Source organism: Rhea pennata, chromosome 1, assembly GCF_028389875.1.
Source record: "Rhea pennata isolate bPtePen1 chromosome 1, bPtePen1.pri, whole genome shotgun sequence".
In the NCBI taxonomy this organism is placed as follows: domain Eukaryota; kingdom Metazoa; phylum Chordata; class Aves; order Rheiformes; family Rheidae; genus Rhea; species Rhea pennata.
The window spans coordinates 114,495,555-114,507,258 of record NC_084663.1 but is presented as its reverse complement, the minus strand read 5'-3'; the positions used below and the strand labels follow the sequence as shown (position 1 = coordinate 114,507,258).

Below are 11,704 nucleotides of genomic sequence, written 5' to 3'. Positions count from 1 at the left end.
GGAATTGTGGCATTCCTGCATCGTGCTTTGTGTGAGCAATACAGCAACACACAAGAATGTTTAGCACATTTATCGTGTGACAGAGATTGGCAGTCCATGCTAAAAAGATCAACACTGTCTAGTAGCCTAGGAGCTTTGTGATGAACTCTCTTCTCTATCCAGACCTTCCTGATTTTAAGACAGTGGCAGGAGTCAGAAACCCTGAAGAGATGACAAAGCGGCTAGTGTGGAGTTAAGTAGCAATGTAATCATAGACAACATTTTTGAAAGAGAAAGCAAGCGTGTACTTAGTATGACACAGTCATTAACAGTGTAAGAGGAAATATATGCCAATGCTACAAGGGACCTAATGCTCGCTAATGGAGTGGTCAGGAAAAGACTTGGCTCTTTGTCAAAGAAGGACAGGGTCTGACACTGAAAATCCATTTTAAATACTGCATTCAGTATTCAGGCCATCTTCAGAAAAAGATTTAGCAGAAAATCCAAAAGTGGCAATGAAACTGATTAGGAATGTGAAAAAATTCCATTTAAAGGAGAATAAAAGTTTAACACATTTTTACTGGTGGTGAAATAAGTAAAGGGAGACTTAATGGAATCAGAAATTAAAAATCTGGTCCAGCTAATAGCGGAGTCATTGGGAAGCCTCTCACTAGCTTCAACAGACGCCTGTGGTCAGCTAATCCTACTTGCTCCTACTTGTGATGGAGGAAAAGAGAAGATACGCTGTACTTCGGAGAGCAAGTATCATTTCACTGTACATTTCCATTAGTGCCTGCAGCATTCCCTGCCTCTGCACGTTGAAACACGGAACTAGAGGGTAACAAGGGTGATATTTACAGGTTTTCCCAGGTACCACCGCAGATGGGGGCAAGGCTCCCGACTGAGTGCCAACCCCAAAGCCTCGCAGAGCCAGGAGGAGCTCGGGGGCAGCTGGTGCACACAAGTGGAGAATACCCCTCCATGGCATCACGGCGTAACACGGCACAGGTCTGAACCGATGTCTTCCTGGCCCTCTCCCCCCGACCACAGCCAGGCGTGTGCCCAACTCAGCTGCCCTACGTGGTGCGTGTCCAGGCTCCTCCGGAGCTGCTTTGATGTTGGTCGCTCGGTTACACGCTGGGAAACATCTAGACTTGCTATTCCTCCCGCTCACACAGCTTAGCAGCTGGAGTTCAGCAAGAAACATCTTCAGTATGTATAAAACATATGCTGTTAATTGTTTTGAAGTGATTTCTCTAGAGGTAGACTAGAGGTAAGGAAGTCAAAATGGTTGTCCTAAGCATGCATCTTTTTCTCTATTAATTTTCCTCTAGTGCTCTACCTATGATAATTACTATTTCTAAACTGCTAATTAAGCTTCCAGAGAAACAGATGCCTAATTATGGTGCATTTCGAAACACTAACACAATGGGAGTGAGATTTTCTCCTCAAATTTTACCTGAAGATTAGCACTTAGAGCTTATGCACTTAATGTAATTTTCATGCTTTTCAAATGAATCTTTTCAAAATCACCTTGCAAAATCCACTTCTGTTTTTTTTTTTTTTTTTTTTTTTAAAAGGGATTTTGCCATCATGTGATGCTGATAGAAAGTTTCATAATGAGTATTGTCATGGTTAGGACCTTAATGCTAATATATTAATTTTTTATGTTTGCTAAGTGTTAGTCTTCCTTTAAAATCTCTTTCTGAGAACACGAAGCAGCTTCTGTGCCCCAGAAGACCCTCACCTCACTATGGGACCAACAGGTGGTATCGCCTTGAATTCGTTCTCCCTCTTATCAGACTCCTAGAAATGTCCCTCCAACACTGGAAGTGGTGGAAAGAAGAGGAGATAAGTTGAGCTGTACCAATTGGTTACAGGAGACCAGGAAGGACCTGGCAGCACCCCATGGTTCAGGCTCCCTTACCCCCAGTTTACTCTGCAGGGATGGATTAAAGGCTGAAAATATAATTTTAGAGGAAGAACTTGAGGGTTCCCCTACCCCCCCCCCCAAAGAAAAAAGGATTTCCATGGGAGCACGCAGCTAAATCCTTGAGGTTAACATTGGCTTCCAAGTTGCCAGTCCTTTTGCCTCAAGAATTATTTTTCAGCAGCATTAATTTGAAAATATATTTCTCTCACTTTCTTAAGGGGGAAGAACCCAAGGGACCTTTAATCATTTCTTCAAAGGACTGTATTTGCGAAGGAAAGACTTGGGCTGGGGAATTCTGGGGAGATTCAAAGGGCTGGTTCTCTGCTGACATAAAAACGTAGCAACTACAGAAAGCTTGCTAGGTAAATCAGATTAGAATTCAAACACGCTATGCTAGTTTACTCGGTAATGAAATGTGACTTGATGGGAGAGTTAAAAGGGAATTCCAGGGGAAAGAATCAATAACAAAAATGAAAGAAAGGAAAATAAATATCAACAAAAGTATTTCTAAGACAATCCGGCAAGGTGATAGAAGATTAAGGCTGAGGTAATTAATTAGAAATACCTGGATATCTCCTGGGAGTTACATACCAGATCTGAATCCTCTGCATCTGATAAGTTCTTCCCCTTAACTATTATTGCTATGTATTGGCAAAATGTATCACTTTTTCAAGGATTTGTTCAGGAACAAACTGTGGTCTGTGACCAAAAACAGTGTGACTAGATGCAATTCCTCCAAAACTGTTACTCACCCGATCTGAGTTTTACTCTCAGAAGGTAAATTTTTAACTGAAATTTCCTTTTATTCATTTAGTTCAGGCTGTAACCTTAACTGAGGGACACACACTGCAGGCTAGCTGAAAACACAAAGAAAAAGTTGTTTTTCTTTTTTGACAGTTAGGTTCTGGTGTGCATAAAAATACTCAGCTGTGGGTTGATAAACAAAGCAACTGGCTTTCAAGTGATTTGGCTTGGTGGTTTGGGGTTTTGCTGCTGCTGTTGTTGGAGAAGAATAACGAAATCCTTAAAAAATAATTTCATTATATGCTTCCTTGTCAGCCTTCCCGTCTAAGCTGCCAGCAGCAGGAAGCCCTTTATGAGCAGAAACACCTGTGGATTTTTCTCATTTTTGCGCGCATACTTTAATGTTACAAAGTGCATTCCTTGACTTGTAATTCATTACAAAGTCCGAGCTAACTCCATTGTTTTGCGAGACCATAGGGTAAATATTTTGGCCTCTGGGCCCTGTGTCGATGGGAATTCTTGAACTGAGTTGACAACGGCACCACTTAAATGTAGCTATCAAAAAGCACTCTTGAAAAACGCTTTAGAAAGTATTATTATCTCTTGTCGGGCCTCAAAGCAACTTTGATACTGAACAACATAGGCAGATTGGAGGCGTTTTGGTTAGCTACCTGCTCAGGCTCTAACTCTCCTCTTCCTCCCCCCACCAACTCCCCCTCAAAAAAAAGGGGAAAAAATGTTTTTGCATTTGCATTGCATACTCCTGTATTCCTGCAAAGGACTATGCACATAGGTAGCCACGCGTGAAGAAACTAGATCTTGTTGTCCTTGCAGTCCCTAGCGCAGACGGTGTCTCTTGTTTACCAGAATGGGCCATATTCGGTGTTTCAATTGGTGCCCTTGCGGTTACAAACAAAACACGCTCTTCACCCTAGCAGGGAAAATAAATAAATAAAAGAATTAGGCTCGAGTATCACGCTCGAGCAGGGGACGAAGGGGGAGCCCACGCCGCGGCGGCCCCGCGGCCCCACGCCGACAAAGGGCGGCGGGAGCGCGCCGCCCCCGGGGCCGCGCCGCGACGGGGCGGCCACGCCGCAGCCGCCCACGGCGCCGCCGGGCGAGCCCGGGGGCGGCTCCGGCGCGGCGGGGGGCAGCGCGCCCGGCCCCGCCGCCGCTGCTGCCGCTGCCGCCGCCGCCGCCCCCGGCCCCGGCCCGCCTCCGCGCCGCGACGGGGCGGGCGGCGGCTCCGCGCCCGCCGCCGGCATGGAGGCAGCGGGGCGGCGCGGCCGGCCCGGGGGGCTCCCCGCCTGCGGGGCGCTGCTGCTGCTGCTGCTGCTCGCAGGTCAGCGGGGCTGGGGGGTGGCGGGGCCGGGGCGGGTGTGAGCGCGGCGGCGGCGAGGGGCCGCCCGGCGCCGGGTTACGGCTCCCCCCCGCCCCGGCTGGGGGGGAAGCCGGGTGGGAGCTGGACTTTTTAAAGCTGGCTGTGATTAAGCGGGACCTGGAGCAGACCCGTCTGCACAGATATAAATGTGTAGGGACCTCTGACGGTGCCTAAATATACTTTTTTTTTTTTTTTTTTTTTTTTTCCTGGAAGTCTTTCATAGCTGCGCAGATGGGTAACCACATTTTTAGCACTCCGCTGCAAAACGTGGCTTTGGGAGGGAAGATCTATGTAACTTGGTTTTGGGTATTTAGCTTGGTATGTGAAAATAACATTTCCCAGTGGTTTTCTTCTGTGACTTTGCAGTACAGAGCAGAGGAGCTGCTGGGGTGAATGACTACTTCCAAAAAACTTTAATGTAGGCAAGGCAGTCCAGAAGAGACAGGCAGTGTCAGCTTGGAGTAAGCCTAGATGCAGATCCATGTGACTAATTTATACTGTGTTGTTTTTGTTGAAAGCTACTGAAGCTCCAGCTGAGGGAGGAGTGCTGTGCAGCCTTACTGTGGGACTTTAGGGAATGCATAAAATTAAATACATACTTAAGTACTTTTTGAACCAGAGCCTGAATCAATAATGTCAGAGTTGCCAGTACTGGAAGCCAACAAGATTCTGTGGTTTATACCCGGTGCTTGGGAACTGAATTCTGTATCAGCTGATAGCTTTGGTGTCTTTAGGGGGAAGAGCAGCTTTTCAGTGTTGTTGGTGATTTAAGAGATTGAAAATAAACACAGACTACTTGAATTAGAAGAGTATGCACAGGCTATTCCAGCAGACCTCTCTCAAGCAGGATATGCTGTGTTTAAATCCATCTCAGACCACAAAGAAACAAAACCATCATCCTTTAAGAGAAATACTGGAGGTTTTTTCTTTTTTAGTGCTTCACCCCAGTGTCTCTTTAGCAGGAAGATGGGACTGCTCAGGTGCAGGCACATGCAGGCCTCCAGTTCCTGTGATACCCTCAGGTTTTGTGAGCAAGCAGGAATTTAACTTGCCTGTGGCAGCTGCTCTTACTTCTTGTATAGTACCAGTACTTGCCTGTCATCTTGGAGGTGTATTTGAAGACATGAGCACTCACTCCAGAAGCATAACAGTGCAAAGGTTTAAAATTGCTGGCATGATAAGTCCTGTGCAGGCTACAGTCCCACCTTGCAATTTCTTCATAGCAGATCTGATTCAGGAAGTTACTGTCCTCCTTGCTCCGTTTGGACGTTAGTGTCATTTTGGTTGTTCATGTGACTGTTCTCTAAACCAGATGGGTGCATCATACCATTTTTTCATGTGTGTGCCTTTCCTTAAAAAGGGTGGTCTCAGCAGTGTGAACTGATCTGTGTGCTGCCTCGCACCCGTCTCTCCCCCCTGGGTTCCTGCCCTCACCCTTGCAATCATGCTTTTTCTCGTGAGACAAAACATGAGCAGGCTCAGGGAGCCAACCTGGTAAAATCTAACCAACAAAATTCAAATGAGGAGTTTTAGGGGGGGGGGATCAGCAGCCTGAGCAGTCCCCCCTGCGGTCGCAAACGAAGGAGCCTCAGTGCAAGGCAAAGGTGGGAACTTGTAGCCAAGAGATGGGTGAGAGCATGACCACGGCAGCAGGCTGCCAGGAGGTGGGGTTGCCTGGGTCCCACCTTGGAGCACTTGCACTTGGAAAGCTGTATCAGCACAGGTGAAAGGCAGTAAGTGAAACAGAGGTTAAAAAGAAATGGAGGTAAAAACTATAGGGAGAGGGGGAGCCCTGGGTGTGATCTGCTGCCTTTGGACCACAGTCCGTATGTAGCACAGAAGTATAGTTTGCTATGTTTGGTTTTAGGTTGTCAAAGTGCTTGCATGACTGAAGAGAGTGGCTTTTTTTTTTTTTTTTTTTTTTTTTTTTTTTTATGTTACTGAGAGTAGTGGTGTGCAGGGCTGAGAACCCATTTGGGTTCATCCAGGCTGCAGCTGGGTTTCTGGCGGTGAGGAAAGAGGGTATCCGTGCCCATAGCTGGAGCGGAGATGGCCCTGGAGCCGAGCCATGGGAAACGTGGCGCTCGCGGGGCCGCTCCCGCGGTACAGGCTCTCAGGAGAGAGGTGGCACGTTGCTTCGGAGGGTGACAGGGTGAGGCCAAGTGATAGGGTGAGGCTCGAGTGAAGTCCTGCGATTGCGTGAGGCTGTTAGATTGCGTTTGCTGCGCGGTGTTTCGTTGTTGTTGCTGTTTGACCCCATGAACGTTATTTTTATTCAGCAGAAGACGGTCTGGCTCAATGTGATAATGACTGCAAAGCTTACTGCTGCGATGGGACTACTCCCTACTGCTGTTCGTATTACGCCTACATTGGGAATGTCCTTTCGTAAGTATATTTGCTCTTTAGAGGAAACTGGTGCCCTGTGTTCGTGAGCTTGATGTAAAAGCAGGTTGCTGAAAAACGTGCTTTGACAATAAGCAGTGGCAGGCTTTGGTTTGGTTTTGGGTTTGTTTACCTTTTTTTTTTTCTCTTTGCTGGTAACAGATATTGGTAGTCCTGCAGTCTCATGTTTCATATCTTTTTAAAGTGTGTTTATACTAGATATGTGCTAAAATTGAGGCCATGTCCTTAATTGTGTACACTGATATATAGTATCTTTAGAGCTTATTTCCACAGTCCAAGAACTTTTTTTCAAGCTCTTGGAATCAAGAGTGCTATGAATAGAAATCTTGTATTTCTTTGTTGAAAGGCTTGCTACAATGCTTCAGTCAAACCACTATCAAATGACCTGGATTAGAGATCCTCCCCCCCCCTTCAGTGTTCTTTGTTTTCTTTCTATTTACTTTTTTGTTTTTGTTAAATGATTTTTTGCCTTTTTGTGCAGTTTATTGAATGTATTCTATGTGAGGATAATCTGGTATGAATAGCATGTTGTACAGTTTTTAGCAAAAAAAAAAAAAAAAAGAAAAAAGAAAAAAGAAAACACAGCAGGTGAAACTGGGTGGGTGTGAATATTTCCTCTACAGAGGAAAAAATTGGAGTACACTGTTCATTAAATACATAGGCTCCAGTGGAGCTGTTAACTCAGCTCTGCTTCGGTGTTCTCTTCAGAGAAACCCAGGGTGCCTGCCAGCACATGATTAATTTAAATGACAACCCATAAGTATTACATTCCTGTGCGAGAACAAACCTAAACAGAACATGCAGTGTTATTCTTCAAGACAGGGCACCTTAGCATCTGTTTTGCCAACCCCATCAGTAATTTCCTTAACCTTTAGCACGTAGTCAGTGACGTAGTTTTGTTTTGTATTCTTGACTAAAAGCAGAGTAGGAAAATGAAGTATGTCATCTGGAGTGCTTGGGGAGGAGTGAGTGGGAAGGTGGCGGTTGCTTTTCCTAGAAGAGGCTCCTCTGTTGCAGGCTTTGTTTTAGCCACGGTATCTGGGGAACATGTTAGTCTTCCCTTCAGCATATTTTATAGCACTTTGAAGGAATAGGCATAGTGATGGTATTTTAATACAGAATTGATCCACAGCTTTTAAAGCAGGTTGGACACTTCCTGGGCTAAAGTAAATAAAAAGATGATAGAGCATCAGAATCCTTCATCCCTCTGGAAATAAAAGAGCATGTATTTAAGATTGCCTCTTACTGCTGGAGAATGACAAGTGGTTTAGCTCTCACCTAGGGAATGTCTGCTTTCATTTTTTTTTCTCATTCTAAGATTGCTTTCTCATTTAGATGCACGGAAAGAGGTTTTGGTTTTTGAATACCTTTTTCTAGCTCATACATGCTTAGGAACGTTGGGCACGATAACATAGGATATCCCACTATAAGAAGCAGGCTTCCTACAAAGCAACAAAGCAAGCGGTTGCTTTGTTGCTTTACTTCTTCCACTTCCACATGAACATCATCAGCATTTGTCTAGCCTCCTATCAGAGCTGTGCTTTGGAAAGGATCAGCCGGGGGATTTTTTACAGTAACCACCAAAATGTTTAAATCACACCTTCAGCACCAGGTTCTTGCTTAGTCTCTTGTATGTTTATTTAACAGCTATTGAATTTGGGCTGGGATGTGAGTGATGCTGGAACACAGGAAAGATTTGTGTGTATTTGGATGATTTTGAACACTGGAGTGCCTCTCTAAAAGTGCTTGTTTGTCACAGCATATCTTGAAGATGATATTTGATTCTTCTCATTTTTTATGGTTAAATACTCCAATTCATAGATTCGAAGGCCAGTCAGGAGTCATTATTCTCCTGTGACCTAACATTTTGCATGATCAAGCCATAGAATTTTTTCCTCTGGAAGCTGTATTGGGTGTGTCTGATATAAACATGTGTAATCTCATTTTGTTCAGGCATTCAGGCATTAATGAGTTGACCATCTGCCCTGGTAAGTTGTTCTTTAGTTAATTTTCCTCACACTGCCAGGAAATTCCATCTATAATGAATCTGAAATTCCTAAGTCAGGTCTTAGTTTATCTGTGAGTTTGAAATGTGGCCCTACGTAGTCATCGTGACAGCTGTCAACCTTATCGGTGTGTGAACTCTGTCAGCTTCACATGTAAGATTTGCTTTGTTTTGCTTGGCCCTGCGCGTGGGTCAGCTCTTCAGCTTTCCTTTGAGCTCCCTCTAGTATTTTCGCTTCCTTCTGAAAGTGGGGCTAGCAGAGCTGAGCACAGACCTTTGGGAGGGGTCTTACTGGGATTATTTTTCTCTGTATATTTGTTTGAGTATCTATTTTGAAGCAGTGATCTATGATGATCACAGAAAATAGAGCTGGGAAAAATCTAAGTTCATTTGCAAGTCTCTTAAGTCACTGTTTCCAAAGCATGCCTACCCCTTCAAGCTTGCTGATTATTTTGTTAGGGATACTACCTTGCATATAGGTAGATTACAAAACACACTATTGGACTGTGATTTTAACTATGCCGTTTGTAGCGCTCCATAACAATAACTTTCTCTTTTTATTATCTTCCACCATATTGGTCTTTGCTTTATGTGCAAACTTTATGAGACAAAGCTTCTTCTCGTTTTCCTGCCCCAAATAAAAAACCTATTGCATTAGAAGATGTGATCCCTGGGGTCTGGAAATCCCCACTAGTGACATATCTATTGCTGATGTCTTTCTGTGAACAACTGAGTTTTCTGTTTTAACTCATCATCATCTGTTCAGGACACTAAGGAATTTTTTTCTGTAGTCACATGAGGTATTCAGCAAACATCCTCCAGGCCATGTGTTTAGCTTGCTTTTCTTTTTGCACATGAAGAACAGATGCGAGTGATCAGCTCACTCTAATATTAGGATTTAGAGGCCTGTAAGAGGTGCCCCTATAACTCTATCTTTGGTTGGACTGGTTAAAGATATAATCTGTAAGCATTCAAGGTCTGTGTTTGAGTCATCTATAATCACATGAGCACCTCTAGTGTAAAGTAACACATCCTTCCTCCTCCTCCTCCTCCCTTTTTTCATGATACCCTTTCAGAGCAAGTTGTTACGACACTCAGGTTCCAGTTATATTTCCCTTCCCACTAGTTCTCAATAGTTCCAGCCTGTCATTATTTCCTCTGATGCATATGCATTTCCTGTTGTTTATTTGCATCAATAGATGTTCTTCTAAAAATGCTTTTCCTTGGACAAATTACAGATTTATATTTGGATCTGTGCAATGTAATAGAGCTATTTCTGTGAAATGAATGAAAAGGTACAGAGGCACTGGGGTGTTCAAACGATTTCTTCTGTCCTATTTTTCACTCCCCATCAAAAGAAGGCTTGACGGCACCCTTTGCAGCTGTCCAGCATGATTCCAGCTCTCAGAAGCTACTTTCTAAACTACTAAGTCATTTGTGACTGACCTTTCATCAATTACTCTGTGCTACGTCCTCCTCAGTAGCTTGCTACCAATAGGGTCCAAGAGAAGTGCGGTCTTCTCTTTTCGGAGCAGATGCTCTCATGTTGCCCACAGCAAAAGCATCTCAGTAACATGCTGGCATGGTTTTGCCTTCTGTCATTCGATGGAGTTGAAGGTGGTCTGGTTACTCTGTGTTCAGCTTCAGCCTAGAGTCCCAGAGCTCCTCAGTGATGGGAGTCCCTATGAAAGGGGTTCCTTCTGCAGACCGCAGTTTGTGTGCATGCTTGTGATAGTGCTCTTTGTATTTGCTTGTGCCTTATGGTGGCTCATGTGCAGCTTTTAAGCTGCGGGGAGCTCTCTGGGAGGAGGTACCAGTATTTGCGTGCTGTCAGGGGCAGTTCTGGATGCCGGCTTGGCCTTTTCCTGCTTGCCTGCAGCTGTGAGTTGATGTGAAATCCTCCCAGATCTAGGTGAATAGTGAGGAGGAGAGGGCAAAGTAAACAAACTCTTCTTTTACACAAATACTGCTGGACCAGTTGAATATTCAGTAGCAATGAAGGGACCCAGATTTGGCTCACAGTATTTAGGAAGGCTCACTGATAGGTGTTCAGACATAGGGTGATCAGTTTGTATCTTCCTGAGTAACTCTTTAATGGGAAGAAACTGGAACATTGGCTTACACAGAAGAAGAAAGCTGAAATGCAGTGATGATACATCATGTTGCAAAGTGTATGAAGTTTCTTGGTAAATGTCTTCATAATGACTTAATATGGGATAACTTTTATTTAAAAAAACAACACATGATTCCAAAAGCTTCAAAAGTAAATGTAGGAAAAAGTAAATAAAAACCTTAGAGAACTGTGATCTCATTACAGTTAGTGAATGGGGGTTTGCAAGGCGGTAAATGGAACAAATGTTGCCAGAGATAATGAGGAAGCAACAGACTATTTGGTGACTGTTGAAACATCAGGTGTTATTTACTTGAACTTACTGTATGTTGGAGGGGGTGAGTTATTTTATTTTATTTCATCTTATTTTTTATTACTTTTTTTTTTTTTTGCCTAGGGGTTGCACAATGTAGCCAGGAAGGAAGGAAGGCAGACAGAGAGAATGGGAGGAAAAGAGGCAGAGAATATGCTTAGTGTAAAAATTGTGTGTATGCCCCAGCCTTCCAAACTGAAAAAAAAGCATGCATAGTTATGCCAAGTGTGGCATTTGAAGTGAAGTACTTGATATCCAGGAGGGCTCTAAGGAAAGGAGCTGACCTCGAAGAATGGCATTTTCATTAAATAAAGAATGCCCCTTAAGGTGATTCGCTTGATATGCGAATATGGGATTGAGGGTGGGTATGGACGAGGAATGCACCAAAGAAAAAGAATTAACATTTAAAAAGTTAAGAATATGGAGATGTAGTCTCTGGAGATCATAGTGAATAAAAAGATCAGGAAGCTTAGCATTCACTATAAATTCCAAATAATTAAAATTAGACATTTTCAGGCATCCCACAGTAAATATGCGAAGCAACATATGGATTGGGGACGGTTCTGTGTCTGCACTTCAACTGTCTGGTACTCTGCTTAAAATAAAGCTGGGTTCCTTTTCTTCGGTGCAGTGTTCAAAATTTCGCACGACTTGAGCACTTTTGGACAATGTGCAGAACTTACCATTTCGTGCCTGCGGGTCTGGGACTTCCGAGAAGGTAGGAGGAGGTGAGGCGGAGGCCTGATTCAGTGAATATTTTTTTCCATTCGTCCTGACCGGTGTGTGGCTTTTGCTTGGGCGCGTCTCCTTGAATAAGCCCGCGGAGCACGCGCTGA

General features: G+C 44.1%; 1 protein-coding gene across 2 annotated transcripts in view; it reads left to right on the top strand.

Annotated features, from left to right (window-relative positions):
• The first annotated feature begins 3,908 nt into the window (after positions 1 to 3,908).
• CYYR1 (cysteine and tyrosine rich 1) overlaps positions 3,909 to 11,704 on the top strand; it is a 55,730-nt gene continuing 47,934 nt past the window's right edge. The window contains exons 1-2 of one of the 2 annotated variants that reach the window (XM_062598086.1): positions 3,909 to 3,998; positions 6,320 to 6,422. In XM_062598086.1, the coding sequence (XP_062454070.1) occupies positions 3,920 to 3,998; positions 6,320 to 6,422 (182 nt within the window). In that variant the 5' untranslated portion in view covers positions 3,909 to 3,919. Of the gene's footprint in view, positions 3,999 to 6,316; positions 6,423 to 11,704 lie in introns of both variants that reach the window. The other variant, XM_062598077.1, reaches the window with a different exon arrangement.